Source organism: Muntiacus reevesi, chromosome 1 (genome assembly GCF_963930625.1).
Source record: "Muntiacus reevesi chromosome 1, mMunRee1.1, whole genome shotgun sequence".
Classification (NCBI taxonomy): domain Eukaryota; kingdom Metazoa; phylum Chordata; class Mammalia; order Artiodactyla; family Cervidae; genus Muntiacus; species Muntiacus reevesi.
The window spans coordinates 227,830,454-227,854,251 of record NC_089249.1 but is presented as its reverse complement, the minus strand read 5'-3'; the positions used below and the strand labels follow the sequence as shown (position 1 = coordinate 227,854,251).

Below are 23,798 nucleotides of genomic sequence, written 5' to 3'. Positions count from 1 at the left end.
AGGTTTTATTACAGGGTCAAGCAAGGAGAAAGGGTGGCTCATGCTCTAAATAAATCCCTGAACTGAGAGCTTTTAGAAAGTACGTTTTTAGAGGAAAAATTTGGGGTGAGGGCTGCAAGGCATGTGACTTCCTTCTGATGGGTTGGTAGTCAGGAATCTTGCCCTCAAGTTTAAGTTACCATCCTCTATCTGGGCAGGGCCTACTTCCCACAGAACTCATAAATACTACGTATATTCAGGTGATGTTAGTGGTAAAGAACAAGCCTGGCAAAGCAAGCAACAGGGGTTCAATCCCTGGGTCGGGAAGATCCCCTAGAGAAGGAAATGGTAACCCACTCCAGTATACTTGCGTGGCAAAATTCCACAGAGGAGCCTGGTGGGCTACAGTTTGTGGAGTCACCAAGACACAGCTGACCACACACTCCCTGAGGAGGAACCATGACCGTGCCCCAGTGCTGTGCTATTCTTACTTGACTACGCCTCTCTTGTTCCCGTCCCCTAATAAGCAACTGTTTAAATCTGCCTTTTGGAATTCAGGGTACCTTAAAGAAGCTAAAAGAAGTCTACAAACAAGAAACCGGGGGAAAAGAAGGGCTTTCCTAGCCCAGGTGGAGCCCACAGGGGCCTGCTTGGTTTCTGAGCCTCAGTGAGGCCCAGCAAAGCTGGGTAGTAGGATCCTGAGCTCAGGTATGTTTATCTCTCGACGGTCTGCACGCTAATTAGCCTAAGATAACCCAATGCTTTGTATGAACGAAAGTCTTCTTTAGTAGTTCAAAACCCAAGGTCCCTGTGCTAAAACACAGAAAGAATTCGCCTAAGGTCTCCATATGCAGGTGTACTTCAAGTTACTGCAACAGCAACAGGCAGTCAAAACACAAAGGACGAGCAACAAAGATTTTAAACCCCACGTTTACATTGAACAAAAACGCAGGACAAAATGGCGCCCTCCACGAGAAGGAAAAGTCAGCTCGCGCGGACCTTGCGGCAGCCAGGATCTCCCAGGGAAACGGGGGTGGGAGGACGAAACTCACGTGAGCTGGAGCACCCTATGACAGCGGTAGTCAGACTCCACCCAGTTCTTCACTACTCCCTGTGCACATGCGCTCCAGGACCTCGGAGGGCGGCCAGTTGCGCAGGCGCAACAGACCCCTCCTCTCACGTAACTGACGCAAGGAGACTGTAATCTGTTCGCAGTTTATCCCGTGTGACCTTGAGTCCTTCCTGCCTCCGAGGACCGGGGTTGTCCACAGTTTTGCCTTATACTACTCTTAGGCCTCCTCGTCTCTCACGGAGCCCTGATCTGCCGCAGCCGGCACAGAAGGACATATTGTTCCCAACTATCAGGCTTCGAAGCGTAGTAGCCATAGGCCCTGACTCCGGGCGCGGCGTACAGGTATTCTCTGATCAGGCAGCACGGGCGGCGCCTCAAGAGGATGAGCGGGCTTCCAGGCCGCAGCGGTCAACCCCCGCCCCCCACCCCACGTGGTAGGAGGTTTCCAGAAGCGCTAGCACCTCTGCGCCGCGCTACCCTCGGCCGTCCGAGCGCCTCTTTGCTGTCTCATACTTCCACCGTCTAGCAGCCATGATAAGCGCCAGCCGAGCCGCAGTATCCCGTCTCGTCGGCACCGCAGCCTCCCGGGGCCCCACAGCCGCCCGCCACCAGGTAAGGGACTGCCGGGCCCTCCCCGAGGGGCTCACGGTCTTGGGAGTCAATGCTGCAGGCCGCGGCCTTCGGGGTCAGAATCCTACGGGAAACAGGAGAGATGGAAAATAACAGACCCCTAGTATTCAGTGTTGCTGATTCAAGGATTAATTCAGGGTTTTGCCTTTCTCTCTTTGCTGAGTCACACCCCTTGGGAGCGTAGTTTTATTTCACCGTTATATTTCACCAAGTAGCTGGTAGTCGTTCTGATAGGCTTTTTGATACGGATTACGCAGTTTTGGCCTTGAGGTCGTAGTCTATAGGGAAGGAGAAGCTATTATAGTTTTCATTTTCGCTTACGGGTAGAAGAAGGAGTCTTCTAAAATCCGGAGTGTGCAAGGACCCGGTTACTGTGATATGATGAAGGAAGCAAGAGCATCCGAGCAATAAATTAAAAGTCAAGCTCTGATTTTCTTGTTTGCGAACATTTAATAGTTGTTTTCCCAGAATCATCATCTCCGTTATTTCAGAAAAAATAAGCAAATCGGGAAAAGGCCATGGAGTGATTGCTCATTGTCGTGTAAGACTAGAAATACATCTTTTGGAATTGTGTTTCTTTGCGCTCAGGTTGAGTAAAGGACGACTTGCAATAGCCTGAGGTGAGAATGTAACAAAGGTCTTTCATCCTGATCAGAGGCCACTCCTGACATTTTTCCCCCCACTCCACATTTCCCCTGCCCCAAACTGATTCATAAGTTTGCTACTTCTAGTCCCCTTAAACATTAGCTTGGCAACATCAGGGGAAATAGCTCAGATTAAGTTAAATCTATATTTGCAACACACACGTGTGGATCTTAAGTGGACACTGCTGTGATAGTGAAATTGAGTAGTTATTTTGTAATGTATTTTTGCTTCTCTAGGGAATGTTTGGCAGTGTTTGAAAATGACTTTGGTGGTTACAATCTGGGTAACCATGCTACTAAGTTCTAGTTGTAAAGATCCAAGTTGTTGCTGAACACCCTGCATTGCATAGAACAGCCCAGCTCCCAGCAAAAGTTTTGTTCAAAATCAATAATGCCAAAGTTGAGTAACCTTTTGATAATGTAATTCAGGACAGTTTTACATGAATTTGTTTGTCTAACTTATTTGGAAAACTTACACTTTCTTGGACTTGATTGCTGTGTCAGTACCGTTATGCCTGTTATACATAAAACATCTTACTATTTCAATGAACTTTATGCATGGTAGCCACTCATAATGAAAACCTCAAACATTCACATATCCTTCAGAAGAATAGTTAAGCCCAAGTTTTCATATGTAGTTGATGGCTGATGCAATTCTTTTTTTTTTTTAAGGATGGCTGGAATGGCCTTAGTCATGAGGCTTTTAGAATTGTTTCAAGGCGGGACTATGCGTAAGTATAATTTCATTTCCTTTAATAGTAAGATGATAAATATTAAGTCCCAGAGCAGTGGTCTCTAAATTTATGATTATTTTGTTCAGGGAAAAAAACACTTATATTTATTAATAGAGTGTTTATTTCACCACAGTAGCAAATAATTGTTTTCTACCAAACCTTCTTCAAGGTTTACCTTCATATTGTAAAATAGGTCTTTTTTACCACCATTTTGGAGACGACTGTTAACTGACCATAGCATTGTTTTAAATGTCTTACAGATCAGAAGCAATCAAGGGAGCAGTTGTTGGTATTGATTTGGGTACTACCAACTCCTGTGTGGCAGTTATGGAAGGTAAACAAGCAAAGGTGAGCGTAATTGGAGGCTCTGGACCGTATAGTGGTAGCTAGTAGACAATTCAGAATTCTGTGTCCTTTGGCTTAGATAAGGGACATTTTAAAGGTTGCGTTTAAATTCTTAAGACTCTCTTGAGGTGCATCTTTGTGCTTAATTTATGCTGGGAATAATCAAATGGATTTAACTTCGCAGGATTTTAAGTGTGTCCTAGTACAGAGGTAATAAAATTTTACCTTTTTGTAAGTCAGTTAAACAAAAGTTAAAGGTCCAGAAACAGTCTAGAAGCAAATGGAGCTCCAAGTAATGCAAAGGCTGGGTCATAAGTAAATAATGTTCTTTATTTCCTGCTGTGGTAGAGGCTCTTTTTCCTGAATCTTACCTATTCTGTTCTTTTTTTTTGTTGTTAATTCTGCTCTTAAAAATCTTTATTCCCATATGGTTCTCCTCAATAATATTTGAAGCACCTGGATCTTTTAATTCCTTTTTGGCGATTAAAAAATAATTTTTTTTTTTTTCTTTACTGCCCTGGGTCTTCGTTGCTACATGAAAGCTTTTTCTTGTTGTGGCCAGTGGGGGCTACTGTCTTGTTGCAATGGCTTCTCTTACTGTGGACCAGGATCTCTAGGGTGCTCAGCCATCAGTAGTTGTGGCTCATGGGCTTAGTTGCCCCACACTGTGTGGAATCTTCCCAGACCAGGGATCCAGCCTGTATCCTCTGTATTGGCAGGGGACCACCAGGGGAATCTGCAAATTTTTTTTAATGCCTGAAATGTTTAGCCATCACCAAAACAAAAGTACAGTTAATTGTATAACAACATTAAGAAAGATCTGATTTATATATGTTCCTGTGTGGTGTGGTTTTTTTTTTTATGTTCTTAGTTGATTGTTTTGATCTCAAATAGCAGTTGCTTACTGTATCAGTATTTACAGGGCAGAAAAATATCCTCACTAATACTGCTGTTTAATGTTTGTTCTGTGTCTCAAATAATTGATACAGTCACTGGTGGTGACTGGAACCTTACTCTGTCCTCCTTTGGGAGTTTTAGGTGCTAGAGAACGCTGAAGGTGCCAGAACCACCCCTTCAGTTGTAGCCTTTACAGCAGATGGTGAGCGACTTGTTGGCATGCCGGCCAAGCGACAGGCTGTCACCAACCCAAACAACACATTCTATGCTACCAAGCGTCTTATTGGTCGGCGATATGATGACCCAGAAGTTCAGAAGGACATGTGAGTAATAGTAAGACTGTATTTATTTGCAGAGGCTGTATAGAACAGACTTACTAGCAGGATCCCTGGGGACAGGCCCTGCCCTTGCCCAGAGGGTGTCTTCTTCAAAATATTCAATTCTACCTTCACAGATTAGGACTTTGCTGTGTGTGACATGATATATGAAGATTTGGGTAGTCATACCTGGACCGTGTAAATTGGTGTTAAACACGAGACAATGACATAGGCTTCATCTTGTGCTGATCAGATAGTTCGATATGTTTTCAAGGTTTATCCTTGCTGTCTCATGTTATCAGTATTTCATTTGTTTTTATGGCCAAATAATACTCCATTGCACGCATACATAGAGAATTTAGTGTCTATTTGTTGATGACATTTGGATTGTTCCCACTTTTTGACTGTTAATGAGTAATGCTACCATAAACATTTGTAGGTTTCTATGTGGATGTACGTTTTCATTTTTCTTGGGTAGACATCTAGTAATGAAGTTTCCGAGTCATATGGTATCTCTGTGTTATCCAAAGCAGCTGCATAAATTTTTGGTGAGAAGAATGTTCAGGTTTCATCAGGATGTTTTTACATGTTAATGATTACTTTCTAAAGGATTTCATTAAGTGAATTCCTGAAGTTCTCATTTGTTGACCATGGATCTCGTGGGGTGGAAGATGGGCTTTCATGGTGTATGGTAACTTCATGATAGATTGTGCTGGCATGTTTTCTCAAATATTTGTGTCTTTCAGTAAAAATGTTCCTTTTAAAATTGTCCGTGCCTCTAATGGCGATGCCTGGGTTGAAGCTCATGGAAAACTCTATTCCCCAAGTCAGATTGGAGCATTTGTGTTGATGAAGATGAAAGAGACTGCAGGTGAGAAAGCTTAGTTCATAACTTGGAAAATTCAGAAAACTGCTTGATTACTCTGAGATCACTGGCTTCTGTATCTCATTGACCTTTGAATGAGTTTGCAGTGGCTTTTGCACAGAATACCTAGAAATGGCAAAACTTCATTACTCTTTCTCTACAAATTGAACTTCTCTTCCAAGTTTTCCTAATGGTGGCTTACATGTTTATTTTTCCCAGACGGGAAACCAAAAGACTACACGTTAAACTTTTGTGTCTGTTAGATAAAACTTACAACTTCCTGTTTGAGAAACAGTGGCTCTTTTAAGTCTAAAAAGCTAGGTCATTATAGTTGATGAGCCTTCACTAATGTGTTATAGGTGAGATCTTGAGTTTTTTAAATCAGAGTGTTTTTCAATAAGATCTCTACATGTTAGGTCATATGCTAAAAAACTAATGGGTACTGTTTGTGATCTCAAGAGGATGACATGGGTTGTCAGGCTACATTATTAATTGTAGCTTATTTTATTTGATAGGATTCTCATGGTTGATTTCATTGATTTCTTTTCCAGAAAATTATTTGGGGCATACAGCAAAAAATGCTGTGATCACAGTCCCAGCTTATTTCAATGACTCTCAGAGACAGGTGAGTTCAATTAGCATTTTTAGTCACGAAATAGATGGTACTTGGGACACAAGGGTAAAAAATACTTTTTTTCTTTTTCTATAGGCCACTAAGGATGCTGGCCAGATATCTGGACTAAATGTGCTTCGGGTAATTAATGAACCCACAGCCGCTGCTTTGGCTTACGGTCTGGACAAATCAGAAGACAAAATGTAAGCTTGTGTAATAAATTTCCACTTAGATGAGTGAGACTAAGTTCATGGAATCTTGAAATCTATCCTCAATCATCATCTTGATTTCTTAGTGTTGTGCCTTAGACTAAAAATATACTGCCTTGACCTTTTCCCCAGGTTTCTATGGTCTGTGTTTTTCATTCATTTCAGGACTATTCCTTTGATTACTTTTTCTCTTTTCTTTCTTTCTTTTCTTTTCTTTTTAAAAGTACTGACTATGGTTATTTTACTCCCTTGGTATGCCTGTTGGCAAGTATTCATCCAGAAGTTTACCATTTCATTTTAACTCTTACATGTTTTATATGTTGCTATAAGGACCATATGTTAAGACATATGACACTTAGGCAGTCATCAACTTTGATAACTATACCTGGGTTGGGAGAAGTAGCCAGGTGTATGTTAGTTTGGTGACTGAACTCTACCTGTGATGAATTTGGTTCTTGAAGGCCTTCTTTTTTCTTTCTAGCATTGCTGTGTATGATTTAGGTGGTGGAACTTTTGATATTTCCATACTGGAAATTCAGAAAGGAGTATTTGAGGTGAAATCCACCAATGGAGACACTTTCTTAGGTGGTGAAGACTTTGACCAGGCCTTGCTGCGCCACATTGTGAAGGAGTTCAAAAGAGAGGTTAGTTACCAGTGTGGTTAATATGTAGACATTGAAATACCGAGAATTTCTTTGGACTGCGGTTTGCTTTATGATTTTTTCTCCCGTTGCATAGTCCACTGAAATTGCATTTCAGTTTCATGGGTGCTTTGAACTGTTCCAGTTATTGTAACTTCAAATTGTGAACAGACACCAATGAAAAGGATACAGTACCTGGTGTATAATAGTACTATGGCATTATATATAGGAAACCTGAATGTCTTTGGATTGGGGAATCCACGTTTTTGGAGAGAAGTGCTAGAACCAGTCTTCACAGATACTGATGGACAACTATATAGGTTTCCTCCACTATCTGAAAATGTCTTCCTGTGAGACCTATGATAAGCTGAAATGTTGTGAAGCAAAGAAGCAATTACCTTAGGGCACCTTTTTTCTAACGGATTCACAAAACAAAATGTTCATATGCTTCCAGATCAAAGCTATGGTGGCTTGATACTCAGATAAATGTAGTTACTGGGCAAGGAGCTTGGGGTGCACACTGCTTCTATAATAGCTTGTTGCAAAGCAAATGCCGAATATTAGTTCTTTTTGCCTTTTTTGTAAATGTGAAAATCCTTTTCAGGTTTCACTTGGTTGGCAAAAACAGGTATTAATATAGATCTTTTATAAAAGTGAGGTGTGGTTTAAAGCAAGTTTTGGAAAAGTGGGAGAATACCTGTATTGGAAAAGGAATTTTGAGAACTCCTTTTTTGAGCCAGAATCCTACAGCTGGAAAGAACTGAGAACAGTTCATCCCTTTAACTCCAGACATAATATATCTTTTTCAGATTAGGTCTTTTTCCTGTAGATTTTTAAAGGCAGTGATTAATTTTGCTTGTTTATGAAGGTATGGCTTTATTTTGTTTTGTCTACACCTTACCACTGCGATTTAAGTAGTATTCATTTTCTTACTTACACTAGTTATATTCTGTCTTGTTAGACAGGGGTTGATTTGACCAAAGACAACATGGCACTTCAGAGAGTTCGGGAAGCTGCTGAGAAGGCCAAGTGTGAACTCTCTTCATCTGTGCAGGTGAGACGTGGACAAATTCCAGCAGCCTTGATGGATCTTTTCAGCCGGAGTTTACTTGAATAGCATATTTTAATTGGCATAATGTTGGTGAGATTTTTTTTTTTTAACCATTTTCTGGTTGGTGGTAAAAAATGCTTTTCCATTAATGGAACTATTGTGTTTTTAATGAGTGAGCTGAAATTTGTTAAGCACCAAATCAGGTTATGTTACAGGAGCCAAATAATGGTTTAATTGAGAGCTGAATGACATTGAATATACTTATTTGCGTTCAAGATGGTATTTTTTAAATCTAGACTGCACCATTATGCTATGTCACTTCAGTCTGTTCCAACTTTTTGGACTTTTTGTGACCCTATGGGCTGTAACCCACCAGTCTCCTATGTCCACAGGATTCTCCATGCAAAAATATTGGAGTGGGTCACCATTTCCTCCTTCAGGGGATCTTCCTGACTCAGGAATCGAACCCAAGTCTCTTATGTCTCCTGCATCTAGACTGAGCAGTGTGTAAAATTAGAATTACTAACCTGGAAATACCAGGAGACTCTCAGAACTACTTCTGTTTTTATTTCAGACGCCTTTTTATGTAAGTCTCTAATTTATTTAGATCACCAGTCTAGACAGTGAGTTAATGAAACCTGGCTGAAAGCCGGGGAATATGTACCTGTGCAAGTTTGCCTCCATGGGCAGATTTGCTCAAATCTGTTGAAGGTTTTACCATATGTTGCTCCAGTTCTCAGAGATGAAGTTTCTCTTTGCCTTAACCACTAAGAACAGAATAACAGCATGTTAGGTCCATGTCAGGAATATATCAAGATGACAGGAGTTCTAATTCTAGATTCTCAAGTGGCAGCAGGAAAGAGCATACTGCTAGGTAGGTAGTTGATCACCCACTCTGGGAAGGGAAGAGGTGTTTATAGTGGCTGTTGTGTTGGTAAAGTGGGTGACCTTCAGTCACATCTGGATTTTTTTTTTTTTAATAGCAGCTATGAAAGAGGGACAAAGTTGTACAGGGTCATCCATGAAGTTGATGGTATTCCTTTGTTCAGCTGTCAGAATTTGCAGCATGATGGTTGAGACTGAAATATGTAACAGTGCCAGAGGATAGCTTATGATTCTTTCTTCCTGGGGGTTCACTTCTTGGAGTGATACCTTGGTTGGTTTTACTGTGTGGCTGTATCCTATTGAAAGGTACTTAGATTGTTTCTTTGCATTTTGCTGTTTTATTAATAGCAAGATATATTGACCTTCTTTGTACATTCGTGTTTGTGCATATGTGATTGTAAGTCTGTAGGTTAAACTCATAGAAGCATTTATTGCCCTTGTGCAATTTATACTGTAGTTTGGAGCGGTGGACATTAATTAAACATATCAATAAATGTCAGAAGTAATATACAGTTACTCTGTAGATAGACTGGTGGAGATTAAGTTTCTATTTCATTGTTTGCTGTATGACTTTGGATGAATTACTACTGTTTGTTTTCTTGTCTATAAAATGAGGATAATTAGCACTCCATTTCCCCCTTAGAGTTGTGAGGATTAGTAAATTAATAGGTATAACATGCTTAGGACAATGTGTAGTAAATAGCAGTGGCACTATAAGTGTATATGTTAATTTTATTTTCTAAAACAGGCAAACTTAGATTTATAATAGAGGAACTTGACAGGTATTTGACATAATTAGAGCCTCCTGCAAGGTGAGTTGATCAGGAACACAAAGTGTCAGATAAGTATGAGGTGGTGGGGTAAGACCTTAGAAAGGGTCAATGTGGCGGAAGTACAGACTAGAGGGGCAGGAGGAGCATAGAAGATAAGGCTGGAGGCTTTACAGATTGGAGGATTTGGTGTCTTTCCTGAGATAATTGACTACAAATCACTGAAAAATTTTAAGATGGGGCAGTGACATGGTCAGGTTTGGGGAAAGCACCCTGAGGTGAAGTGGAAAATGCGGGGGAGCTGTGGCAGCTTGAGTGGGTGTGAAAAAATGTAGAGGGCTGTTAAAGCTACACAAGGTGGTGAGAGAGGCAAGGACTTGGACCAGGGTGAGGTAGGGAGAGATACATGGTATAATTTGAGAGAGAGAAGGGACAAAGCTTCATGATGGAACTGGCATTTGAAGGTGGAAAGTACTGGAGTTTTTCAGGTTGTAACTTAGAGCATATGGAACTGCACTAGTACAATAACCACATAAGTCTATTTAAGATTAAATACAATTTAAAAATATTTATTTGACTGCACTGGGTCTTGGTTGCATACAAACCCTTAGTTGCAGCATGTGGGATCTAGTTCCCTAACCAGGGATCAAACCTGGGTGCCCTGTATTGGGAGCTGAGTCTTAGCCACTGGACCCATGGGAAGTCTCAAAAGACAATTTTTAAGAATTCCATTTCTCAGTTGCACTAGGTGAATTTCAGCTTTTCAGCCATGTGTGACTAGTGGCTGCGGGATTGAGAAGCACAAGTAGCATTTCCATTGCCACAGAAAGTTCTGTTGGATTACATTAACTTAGATAATTTTTTTTTCTGATTCGGTTTAACATTGTGCAAAGAGGAAATTGTTATTGGTGTCCTTGAAACTATATCCAGTATCATTGTTTTTATAGAAGGTTTGTTAATTCTTATTAAGCCTTTAACTGTCCAGGGTACTCTCCCTGAAGAAAAGTGGCTAAGGATTTGCTCCCCTCAGTCTTTATTGCTTTTTGGCCTTGCTTTGATGTGAAGTTGGAGGTGCAGCATAAATTTAACTCTCTTCCTGGGAGTTCACCCCTGAGACACCTGTTTCTGCATGTTTAATAGTGAGTTTTGTTAGTCTAAATATTCTTAATCCATGCCTTATTAGGATTTAATGTTTATCGATACTATATATTACATGGTGTGACTGTAGCAGTGTTTGCTGCTCTCTGTGACTATCATAGCAGTAGTCAGTCCTTTAGGCATTTTTGTTGTAGCTTTTTTAACCATCTTAGACTTGTAAAGCCCTGTTTTAGTGGCAGATTATTTGGTTCAGAGCATACTTTTTTCTCAGAAGTACACGGAATATGTTTTAAAAACTTGGTAAAAACACATTAGTGTAATTTCTTAATGCATGTTTTAATGGCAGGACGATCCTTCACCTTTTGAATGGGGATTTTTTTTTCCTGCTTCTCTATTCCATCCTTCATTATTATTAATAGGTTTGTAGTGTTACTTCTGAGAAGATAAGAGGTTAAATCTTTTAAGAGTCTGTCTTTGGTAGCTGTTCGTTTAAAGTGTGTCTGATCCTCCCTGTGACTTTCAAATATTTTCTAGTGTGTAGTTTTTAATTGAAGTAATAGAGAGACTTCACAACTGGTCTTCCTGCTTCCCTTGCAGACTGACATCAATTTGCCTTATCTTACAATGGATGCTTCTGGACCCAAGCATTTGAATATGAAGCTGACTCGGGCTCAGTTTGAAGGGATTGTTACTGATCTAATCAGAAGGACCATTGCCCCATGCCAAAAAGCCATGCAAGATGCAGAAGTCAGCAAGAGTGACATAGGAGAAGTGATTCTGGTTGGTGGCATGACTAGGATGCCCAAGGTAAGTACCCATGGAATTCTTGGCATGGAGAGCAGAGAGGGCCAACATACGATTTCTTAGGACATAGCATATGCACACCATATGGCTTATGTTGTGTAGGGACATGTGTATGTGACCTTTCTACCACCTTGGCCTGAAAGGGGTATGAATTTGTGTACTCGCTTGAGTTCTAGTCTTAAAGAATATTTTTTAAAAGGATTAAGAAGGGGGGGTCTTTGGAGTACTAGCAAGGAAGACCCTGAACTTCAGTTTTATAGAATTTTTCAGAATGAAACAGTATAAGGTCCAAGACACCTTAACATACAGCTTAACTAACTAGCCTCTCTATAGGCAGTTTTGGATATGTGTTTTGCAGTATATTGTTTGGGTTTCTAATACCATCTTCAACAGAGATTTGTGCAATGATGCATTCTGTCAACACATCATTCTGATAAGACAGGTGTGTGGAAAACTAATGACTGAGCACAGAACATGTTGAAGGTATAATTCTTTATAGCTTGAATAGAACGATCTTGGGCTTTGATTTTCATAATTTTTTTTTTGAGTTCTTATGCTTAAATAATGCAAACAATAAACGGGGGGTGAAAAAGAGAGGCTTTGAATCAAGCAGATAGCTTTATGTTAACAAATTATCTCAGATGTTATATTCTTATTCTCAGATGTTATGTTCAAGTAAACTTTTTCCTAGCATTAGTAAAATATGGAGGGGAAAACATGCCTCACATCAGCACCGGTATTGAATTATTGAATTACTACTGCTGCTTTTAAGCTTAGTTTTAGTTGATACATAGAAGAGGACTTGGACAATATCAATTTAAGTCCCCTTGCCTTCCGCTTCTATTCCTAGTTGTGTTGCTTAGGAAATCAGATGACAAAATTTAGGCAAATTGTTTCCAAATTTTAAAAGGCTATAAATGAGATATTCCGAGTAAAATATGTGTTTTCAAATAATATACTTAACTCATTAAAAAGAACTCAACTGCAAAATAATAATTTGAGTAAACATTCCTGGACGTGAAGCAGCCGGTCCCGGATCTGGTGGGGCTTGGGGATACAGGGGCTGCTCTCGTTCTCAGGCAGGTGCCCTAAGCAGCTAGTGACAAGGTTCTGTTTTCTTGGTGCTCAGGTTCAGCAGACTGTGCAGGATCTCTTTGGCCGAGCCCCAAGTAAAGCTGTCAATCCTGATGAGGCTGTGGCTATAGGAGCTGCCATTCAGGGAGGTGTGCTGGCTGGTGATGTGACAGATGTGCTGCTGCTGGATGTCACTCCCCTGTCTCTGGGTATTGAGACCCTGGGAGGTGTCTTCACCAAGCTTATTAACAGGAACACCACTATTCCAACCAAGAAGAGCCAGGTAAAAGTCACCCCTTCCTTAGTTTCTCACAGAGATAGTAGATTCTGTGAGGGATGTGATTGTAGCCACCTCTGTGAGCTCTTTCTAGAAAACTTTTCTTTTTGTTTTGCAGTTCACACTAGTTGAATGTGGGTGGGTGGTAAGAATCTTCTCATTTATTCTCTTATATTCCTGGAAAAGTTACCTGGTAAGGAGGTTACCTGGTGGTGATTTTAGGGAAGTCATGAAGTGTCTTCCTTCATAGGACAGTAATGTGCCAGAAGGACCCTCATTATTTTAAAATCCCTACAGTACTCTCAGAGGCAGTAAATTAAATGTCTGGCTGACACTAGGGGAGTGTGCTTGTCTTCCCAGTAAACGGTAGTTCTGAGATACCAAGCCCAGGGTTATTTGGACAGTGGGTCTTAGATTTAGAATTACTTCCTAACTTTCTGAGTTTTGATGTTTTTATGAAAGAACTATGACTGTTGTTTTGTTTGCAGTGATATATCACCACAATATCATTCTGAAGAAAAGTGATGATTTCCTGTGACTATGAACATAAATGTCCTTTCTCTGACCCATTCCTCTGGATGAGCATGTTTCAACATCTCACTTTTTATAGCTCCTTCTAGGCCTTATGTGCTAGTGTTGCATCTTTGTACAATGCATTTGCTTAGCTGAAACAATAGCTATTGTATGCCCTTCTGCTGTGCTAATCCTGCTCCTGTTCTCTGTAAAGACATAGGCCTTTGTTCTGAACATAGTGTACATTAGGATTCTTCCAATGTTGGGATGTGAATTTCTTCCTTTGGTTAGCAGTTTGTAGGGGGTAATGGTTTAATCAGGCTGCCAACCCAGCAAGTTTCCTTCTTTTCCCTAGGTGTTTTCTACAGCTGCTGATGGACAGACTCAAGTGGAGATTAAAGTGTGTCAGGGTGAGAGAGAGATGGCTGGAGACAACAAACTTCTTGGACAGTTTACTTTGGTAGGTATTAGGAATCCTGAATTTCATGCTCATGATCATTCTTTTTATGGTGACGTTACACTATTCTGACTCCTAATATTATTATAAACTGCAGACACAGTTTTTGTTGTTATTTTCGCGTAGTATTCAAATGAATTCTGCAGCCAGATAACCAGGGCTTCAGTTTTTACTTGAAAGCCTTGCCTTGCTTCTTGAGCCTTGGGAACTAAATCAAGAAGTTTATAAGCTTCAGGGAAATGTCCATAAACAGTGCTTTTTAGAATAAATTTCTCATTACTACTTTTAAAGACATTTGATACTGTTGCTGGTTTTTTGGCCACACTGCACAGCATGTGGGACCTTAGTTCCGTGACCAGGGATTTAGCCTGTGTCCCCTGCAGTAGAAGCACAGAGTCTTAACCAGTGAACTGCTAGGGAAATCACTTGCTACTAGCTTCTAGTCAGCATTGCTTATTGTTTCTTACTGACATGAGCAATGGAGAGCTTTGCTCTCATTGTGTATTCTTAGGTACATAAAGCCATTACAGTTACTTGCTGCAGCCAGCCTTCACTGGTATGAGTTCTTTATTTCAGGCAGCAATGAAAGTACTACCCTAACCTACAGACTCCTGTTTTTGTACATTTAAAGTGTGTAAGTTTCACTTGTTTCTCTCAGAAAACAGGTAACTAATTCCCCCAGAAGATCATACAGGTTTTGGAAATAGAGCACTGGACCTGTTGGTGAGAGAAGCTTACTCTGGTATTTATTTATCCTAGATTGGAATTCCCCCAGCCCCTCGTGGAGTCCCTCAGATTGAAGTTACATTTGACATTGATGCCAATGGGATTGTACATGTTTCTGCCAAAGATAAGGGTACAGGACGCGAGCAGCAGAGTAAGTTCTCTTACTTATTAGATTGTAAGAGTGAGGTGTAAGGGCTTCCCTAGTGGCTCAGTGGTAAAGAATCCGTCTGCAGTGCAGGAGATGTGGGTTTGATCCCTGGGTCAGGAAGATGCCCTGGAGAAGGAAATAGCAACCCACTCCAGTATGCTTGCCTGGGAAATCCCATGGACAGAAGAGCCTGGCGGGCTACAGTCCATGGAATCACAAGAGAGTCAGACTTGACTTAGTGACTAAAATAACAAGAGGTTAGAGACTTTGAAGTTCCGCTCCATTAGGAACTACACTCTAGACTGTGTATATCTTCCCCTTCCCAGCCTCAAGGGAGGATGGTGAATCCTTGCCCTCATTATCTCCTTAGTTATCAGTGTCTCGCTATCAGGTATGGTGTTTATTCACCAAAACAAACAAGCACTGAGCCTCTGAATCTGAAGTTTTTGGTAGGTAGGGCAGTTAGTTGATCTCTGTATATTAGACCCTTGGTCTCCCTCTGCTTATTATAGGCCAGTAGGTTATTATTCTTCTCCATAATTCACATCAAGATTAGCTACTCTGAACAGGAGGATTCTTTTTCTTAATACAGTAGAGAAAGAAGCATATGAAGCATATCATTTTCATGAGAAATAATGCAGTGCCTTTTTTTTCATTATAGTTGTGATTCAGTCTTCTGGTGGATTAAGCAAAGATGATATTGAAAATATGGTTAAAAATGCAGAGAAGTATGCTGAGGAAGACCGGCGAAAGAAGGTGATTACTTCACTTGTAACTTATGTGAAGTGCCTTTCTTATTTATTCTCATATAAAAATTGTCATTGAATCCAGCTTAAAATCTCTTAGACATCTCAGACCACAGTGATTTCTCCCTCTTTTTATACTCTTTTAATTGTGTATAGCCATTAGCAGGTTGATTGGTAAGTCTTCGTTCATACTGCATTTTTAATTTCTCTTAGGAACGAGTTGAAGCAGTTAATATGGCTGAAGGAATCATCCATGACACAGAGACCAAGATGGAAGAATTCAAGGACCAACTGCCTGCTGATGAAGTAAGTCCTCTCTTAAAACAGCTCAATAAGTTTGGGGTGTATTGTCACTAATGTCAGTGACAGTCATTTTTCTCTGCATCTTGATAGCAATTTCTTTTAAAAAGTCTCTCTCTAAACATTCTGCTATATGTTCTGGGCTAAGAAAACCAGAAAAATGAGGGTCTGGCTTTGTTTTGGTTTTAAGTGCAACAAGCTAAAAGAAGAGATCTCCAAAATGAGGGAGCTCCTTGCTCGGAAAGACAGTGAAACGGGAGAAAACATAAGGCAGGCGGCATCTTCCCTTCAGCAAGCGTCATTGAAGCTTTTCGAAATGGCATACAAAAAGGTATTTTGCTCCTAACTCAATGTAACTGCTCTTGATCACCTTCACTGATGACTGATACACAACCATTTATGGAACCGGGAGTATTAGACTTGGAAGTAAATTTCCTGGTCTTCTTGAATACTTCGGGAGGGAGAGGGGCTGAACCCAAAGGGAAGAAATCACTGAAACTGGGAGAGTGGAACAGGTAGGATATAACTCCTTCATTTTTTAGTTCATCAGAGAACAAACTGTCACCCTTAACATTAAACAAGTGACTCTCAAATGCTTTCTTACAGATGGCATCCGAGCGAGAAGGCTCTGGAAGCTCTGGCTCTGGGGAGCAAAAGGACAATCAAAAGGAGGAGAAACAGTAACAGCAGTAAACTTTGGAGTTGAAAGGACAACATGCTTGGGAGTGAAGGGATTTCCTGAGCTGAAACGGGCAAACTTCAGTCTTCTACTGTGTTTTTGCAGTATTCTATATATAATTTCCTGAATATGTAAATTTAGTGACCATTAGCTAATGATCATTTCATGAATGACAAGTCCAACAGTACAAAATTCACAGTATTTTGTCCTTAGCCTGTCATTCTTTTTCATTTCAGCTGCATGTAAAGTTGGAAAGATGATTTATTGATCATTCTAAAGATGTAACATTGTTTTGTATTGAAGTAGCCATATTTTCAAGGGGTGAAATCTCTCACAGTGAAGACAGTTGGGTCTGGAATGAAACCATAAGGTGATGAGATCCTTCTAATGACCTGAGTACTGCTGTACCAGCCTGTATGTATGTGGAATTCCTCAACTGAGGCCTTGCAAAGCAAGGCAGCTGTGCCATGTTGGGAGGAAGGGCAGGGAAAGTTAGGTCAACAGAAAACTGAGCTAACTATTTATGTTAGATCCAGCTTTTAAAACACAAGTCGCCCAAATTTTCTGAAGGCATACTTTCCTAGCTACCCTTCGGCCTTATGTCTGGCACCTGTGTCCTTGATGACTGTTCTTTTTGATCCCTTCTGGACTTTTTTTAAAAAAAATAAATAGGAAAACCATCTTGATCTTTTTGTCTGAGGACCTGAAATTTAGCTTCAGAAATATATGACATGAATTACATTTCCCAGTTCCCTGACCTGTATACTGGATTTCCTAACACTAGCCAGTTTAAATTTCTAACAAATTGAAGAGAAGGTTGGTATGATAATCATTATCACCAAAGGCAAGTCTGATTCAGGAGTTGCTGTCTAGCCCATCTGAGGTTTGGAGTGCTGAATGTTAGATCTTTAACATGAAAATTAGGCCTCATATTTTTCAGGCTGCTTTCTGCTCTAAATAAAAACTTCAGAATTGGCTCACCATAATGAAACATTAAGTCCTAAGGTGTGATTTCAGTGACTTAAACATCAGAAACCAAATAATTTCTATAGTTTTGCTTTTTCACCCTCAGCGAGTTGTAATGTCCTACTTTTTATTTTTTTATTTATTTATTTTTTTTAGTTCTACCACTTTATTGCTACCAACCCATTTCCCTCCACCTTTGTGGCACACATGCTCAGTCGTGTAATCCCATGGACTTCAGCCCGCCAGACTCCTTCCTGTCCATGGACTTTTCCAGGCAAGAATACTGGAGTGGGTTGCCATTTCCTTCTCCATGTCCTACTTTTTAAAATGTAGTTCTAAATATCACACACTACCAGGAAGGTGACTACATCTGTAACCCAAGTTTTAGGAATTAATTTATTTTTAAAAAATTAAGGAGACTTAATTTTTAAAAGCTTTTAAAAGCTTCTTGAGGTTCATATGATAAATAACAGGCTCAAGTTTTCAACCACATGAACACTTAATGGGAAACTTGGGGGATGTGCAGTATTTCTTTATGAACTCAAACTGCCGTATATATGGTGGTGGTCCAGCTACCCACTAGTAAAACTAATATCAGCACAAGTAGCCTTGAAAGGCAAAAAGAAATTTAAATTCAGATACAATCTTCATCTTGTGGCAACACATGCATTATAGGCCCGGAAAGGAAAACTGGGATTATTCCAAGTAGTCTTCCTCACTTAAAACGCACCCCTGCTACACAACAGAACAACACGTGATCGGACCCCTTCTCCTATACTTTGACCTTGCTCAGACTGTCTTCTATATTTCCACTTGACTCCTCCCCTCACTTTTTTAAGTAAGGCTTTGAAATTGTCATAAATAGCAGACTTCAATTCCCTGTCATTTCCTATCCTTACCCACAACAATTATTACCACCTAATTTGTCTTTCCCCCATTGCTATGTGAGTTTTTTGGTCCTCCAAATCCCTGCTTTTAAATACTAACTCCTAGAATGGTGGTATTATTAGGTGGGGCCTCTGGGAGGTAGATCATTCTCATGATTGGGAATAGTACCCTAATAAAAGAGGTTCCAGAAATCCCTGATGCCCTTCTTAACATGACACATTAGGACCTGGAAGAGGGCCGTGACCTGATCATGCTGGCACCCTGATCTCTGACTTCTGGCCTAAATTGTGAGAAATAAATTCCGTTTATAAGCTACACAGTCTATTTTATTCTGGCAACCTAAATGAACTAAGGCCCACCCTTTTTTTTGCAAGTTTCAAGCCAGAAACTTGTTCACTGTTACTTCCCAACATTAGAACAATGCCTGTCACTTAAGCACTCAAATCTTGTCAAAACAATCTCTCCCACTGTCCAAAACTTTTGGGTGGCTTGCTTTCTCCATTTGAGAGAGAAAAGCCTTACTTTTTAAGTTTACATATAAATTATACTCTCCATCTGTCAAGAGTTCTAGGGGTAACAAACCACACACAGAAACTTAATTGGTGAAAGATTAAGAAGTCTTATTTAGAAAAAGAATTCAAGGAGAAACTAATAATGTTTACAGAACCAGAAGTGTGGCCTGAGGTACTCCTAGGCCAGCAAAGGGGGGAGTAAGAGTGACCAGAATAAATTTGCAATCCTTTTATAGTTTCTAGGTATTAAGTACAATTCTGTTACCGACTCAAAAAAAATTTACCCAAGGTTTTTTCTTAACTTTTAATTAAACCTATTAGAATATCTAGAAGAATGCTGTCATGAACACATAAAAACACCATTCATGTGGGTTCAGTTAGCATTTTGCCACATTTGTACTTTTTAACACTCTGTGCTCACTCTCTCTACATGTTTTCTGAACATCGTGACACTTCAACCTAAATGGCACACTTAAGAGCAAAACATTCTCCCTACAGCTAATAATCAGGAAATTTAGCACTGATAAGAATGGTTCCTTTGCCTTTTTGTCTTTTCATGGCGTTGATTTTGTTGTTTTCAAGGGTATAGGCCATTTGTTTTACAGAAGAACTCTTCGGATTCACCTGGTGATTCCCTCGTGCTCAGAGTCATGTACACATTATTGGTAGGAATACTTTGTCTTTATCAGTGCATCAGTTGCCAGGGAGAACAATATGATGTCTGTGCTTTGCTCCACATTTCTTCATCATTAAGTTACCTTTAATAAGTAATCTGTAAGGGTGGCTTAATTTTAAGTATAACATTTATACTAGAGATTCCATAGCAAGAAGGAGCAGTAAAGAAAAAATAAGTTCTTACAGATGGTACATGAGAAGACTGGGAGTGAAAAGAAATCAAAATTTGAAAATAAACTGCTTCGAACAGCCTTCAGTATTTCAGATACCACTGTGACTCCATACTCCAGTCCTAAGGCTGTTTTGTAAGGACTATGTCTTCTTTACTTTCCTCTGCAATGAGAACAATGCAATGAGTGAAAGCCCTAGATACAGGAGCTACAAAGCAACTTATATTATTCAACCAGTGAAGCAGACAATGTAGTAGTTACAGAAAGACCACTGAAACAGCCATTTAAGTAGGTGAAAACCAGTCAAGTACCAATCTCATGGTTAAACCTAATTACAGTGCACCACCATCAATCCCGTTTCCGCTGCAATAGGTTAGGAAACTCAATTTTTACACTAGAGAGAATATGCAACTGAACCAACCTTTAATAATTACAGGTTTTCAACTCACAGATCATCTCAGGAAACAGGAAATGTTCCACTTAAACCAGAAGCTCCTATACAGGTTCTTGTAGCCCCTGACCCAAAAGGTAGATATTTGGGGCAATGGCTGGGAAGTGGAGAGTCCACATGAGTGACTTCAGGGACCCAGAAACCACTGATTATATGTGAGATTGAAAATACTATTTTTTTTCTCAGGAAATGGTTCACTGCTCTTGATTTCTTGAAGGAATCTGTGACTAAAAGGGGGTTAAGAACCATAAGTTTTTCCTAAATGGGAAAGCAATCTACCTTACTAGTCTAACTGCTGAATTCAAGCCATAATTCTTGATCCATGTTCCCCCTTGCCTTTAGCCATCTCCCGTCTTGCCTTTTCATTTTTTAGGTATCCTGGATCTACCTTCTTGCATGAAGCCTTCCCCATTCAGCCCACACTGGCTGTTTCACTCAAATTCTTACTCTTTATTTTTCAAATTTTTAATGTTCAGGAACTTAAAGCTTTTAATATTTTCTATCTTCCCTTGGATTATTTTGAAGCAAATTCCAGAAATCATAATTTTACTCTAACCTTTCAGTATGTACCTCCAAAAGGATTATTCTATAAAATATAACAATATCATGATCACATCAAAAAATTAATCCCCCCCCCAAAAAAAAAATTAATCCCTTAATAGCAAAACCGTGAATGTTCAAATTTTCCCAATAGTTTCATAACTTTCTTTTTTTGGCTGCACCACAAAATCTTAATTTTCTGACAAGGGACTGAACCTGTGCCCCCTGCAGTGGAAGCACAGTCTTAACCACTGGACCACCAGGGAAGTTCCATAACTTTTCCAATTAATGAGTCAGGAGCCAGTAAAGCCCACACCTTGTATTGGTTGATATATCCCATAAGTTTCTTTTGAACTATAGGTTTCTCTGCTGCTTTTTCCTCCACTTTGTAATGTATTTGTCCTGCAACCTCTGACATCCTAAATTTCACTGGCTGCATTCCTGTGATGTCATCAACATGTTCTTCATCCCCTGTGGATCTGCTTCAGCTTAAGCTTTTTGACAAGATTGGGTGGTATGTACTTTCATCAGAGGGTATACAACTCTGGTTGGCTCTTTTGTGATGTCAGCAGCCACTGATGATCATTACCTAGTTCTCTAATTTCATTAAAGGTATACTATGCTATTTTTTCTTCATTTTTATATGGAATACCTCTACAGTGAGACACGTCTCATATCAAGGAACTAGTTAACCTGAAGTACAATTCTTATGGGAAAGAACTGGTTTTTAAAGTAAGTTAGTTTTGTAGTATTAATCAAAGGTGGGACCAGTGAAATTTCTTGGGTGTCTTTGTGAACTCATGCGTTTTAACTTGCTTAATATGCTTCAAGGGGCTTCCCAGCTGGTTGAGCGGGTAAAGAATCAAGCCTGCAATGCAGGAGACCCAGGAGAGGAGGGCTTGATCCTTGAGTCGGGAAGATCCCCCTCCAGTACTCTTGCCTGAAGAATCACATGGATAGAGCCACCTGGTGGGTGGTCCATGGGGTCACAAAGAGTTGGACATGACTGAAGTGAAGCAGCACACAAGGACGCACGCATGCATTGTGCTTTATACTGGCTTAACTTTAACAAGACCCCATTAGTAAAGGACAGTGTTTTCAATAAACAGTGCTAGGAAAACTGGACAACCACAAGCAAATGAATGAAAATGGATCACTATATTACACCACATACAAAAATTAAAGTGAGTTAAAGACCTGAATGTAAGACCCAAAACCAAACGCTTGTAACAGAAACAGTAAGCTCCTTGACATCAATTTTGGACTTACTGGATTTGACACCAAAAACAAAAGTAAACAAGGGGGGAGTACACCAAACTAAAAAGGTGCTTCTGCACAGCAAAGGAAACCATTAACAAAATGAAAAAGCAACCTACTGAATCAGAAATAATATCTGCAAATCAGGTATCTGATAATTAGTTCCCAAAATACATTAACACAAACCAATAGCAAAAAAATAATCCAAGCAAAAATGGGCAGAAGACATAAATAGACATTTTCCCATAGACACACAGATGGCCAAAAGGTAAAATGAAAAGGTGCTAAACATCACTAATCATCAGGGAAATATAAATCAAAACCACAATGAGGTATCACCTCACACCTTAGAATGGCTACTGTCAAAAAGACAAACAACAACAACAAAAAAAGACAAACAAGTGTTGGCATAACAGAAAGAAAAACACCAATACAGTATACTAATGCATATATATGGAATTTAGAAAGATGGTAATGATAACCCTGTATGCGAGACAGCAAAAGAGAAACATATGTATCGAATAGTCTTTTGGACTCTGGGAGAGAGTGAGGGTGGGATGATTTGGGAGAATGGCATTGAAACATGTATGTATCATATGTGAAACGAATTGCCAGTCCAGGTTCCATGCATGAGACAGGGTGCTCAGGGCTGGTGCACTGCAATGACCCAGAGGGATGGGATGGGGAGAGGTGGGAGGGGGGCTTCAGGATGGGGAACTCATGTACACCTGTGGCGGATTCATGGCAATGTATGGCAAAACCAATACAATACTGTAAAGTAATTAGCCTCCAATTAAAATAAATTTATATTAAAAAAATAAAAAATGCAAAGATATTCAATGTAAAAAAACAAGTGTTCACATAGATGTGGAGAACAGGGAACCCTTGTGCACTATGACTGGAAATGTAAATTGGTGTAGCTAGTATGGAAAAGAGTATAAAGGTTCCTCAAAAAATTAAAGATAGAACTACTAAAGGATCTAGAAATTCTGCTTCTGGGTATTTATCCAAAGAACAAAAATTTTGAAAAGATGTATGCAGCCAGATATTCACAGCAGCTTTATTTATAGTAGCCAAGATATGTATTTACTGATGAATGGATAAAAATGATGTGGTGTATATATACAATGGAATACTATTCAGCCATGAAAAAATAATGAATTCTTGCTGTCTATGATAACTTGAGGGCATTATGCTAAATGAAATGTCAGAAAAGACAAATACTGTATGATCTCACTTATGCTCATGTTCACAGAGAACAGATAGGTGGTTGCCAGGGGTGAGGTTAGGGGTAGGGTAGGAGTGATAAGGAGTGTTATTTTATATAACTTCTAGTTATAAAATAAATCAGGATTCCCTGGTGGTCTAGCAGTTAATAATGTGCCTTGCAATGCAGGAAACACAGGTTCAGTCCCTGGACCTGGAAGATTCCATATGCCGCACAGCCACTAAGCCTATGTGCCACAGCTACCGAGCCAGTGCTCTGGAGCCCTTAACCACGACTACTGAGGCCCATGCACGCTAAAGCCTGCGCTCTGCAACAAGAGAAGCCACCACAATAAGAAACCTGCACACTGCAACTAGAGTAAGACTGCGCACAGCAATGAAGACCCAGCACAGCCAAAACCAAATTTTTTAAAAATTAAAAAACAAGTCAGTCTTGGGGATGTACCATGTGTATGGGGACTGTAATTATATTGCTGTTTAGTTGCTAAGTAGTGTCCAGCTCTTCGTGACCCCATGGACTGTGGCCTGCCGGGCTCCTCTGTCATGGAATTTTCCAGGCAAGAATATTGGAGTAGGTTGCCATTTCCTTCTCCAAGGGATGTTCCTGACCCATCTCCTGCATTGGCAGGTGTAGTCTT

General features: G+C 40.0%; 1 protein-coding gene and 1 non-coding gene across 2 annotated transcripts; both read left to right on the top strand.

Moving 5' to 3' along the window:
* Positions 1-1,466: 1,466 nt before the first annotated feature.
* HSPA9 (heat shock protein family A (Hsp70) member 9) lies at positions 1,467-20,770 on the top strand. The gene is made up of 17 exons (XM_065918645.1): positions 1,467-1,663; positions 2,998-3,056; positions 3,320-3,407; positions 4,443-4,624; positions 5,365-5,489; positions 6,035-6,108; positions 6,193-6,299; positions 6,787-6,949; positions 7,908-8,000; positions 11,348-11,557; positions 12,684-12,911; positions 13,774-13,878; positions 14,635-14,752; positions 15,411-15,505; positions 15,709-15,801; positions 15,986-16,126; positions 16,402-20,770. The coding sequence occupies exons 1-17, from the start codon at positions 1,583-1,585 to the stop codon at positions 16,477-16,479; spliced, it is 2,040 nt and encodes a 679-aa protein (XP_065774717.1). The 5' UTR covers positions 1,467-1,582; the 3' UTR covers positions 16,480-20,770.
* On the top strand, positions 11,954-12,024 carry LOC136156397 (small nucleolar RNA SNORD63). Its single transcript, XR_010660958.1, has one exon. It is a non-coding gene; the product is annotated as a small nucleolar RNA SNORD63 (small nucleolar RNA).
* Positions 20,771-23,798: the final 3,028 nt, after the last annotated feature.

Coding starts and splice junctions, on each gene's coding strand:
- HSPA9 (XM_065918645.1), top strand. CDS start 1,583: ATGATAAGCGCCAGCCGAGCCGCAGTATCCCGTCTCGTCGGCACCGCA. Junction 8,001..11,347: donor AACTCTCTTCATCTGTGCAG/GTGAGACGTGGA, acceptor CTTCCCTTGCAG/ACTGACATCAATTTGCCTTA. Junction 13,879..14,634: donor TTCTTGGACAGTTTACTTTG/GTAGGTATTAGG, acceptor TATTTATCCTAG/ATTGGAATTCCCCCAGCCCC.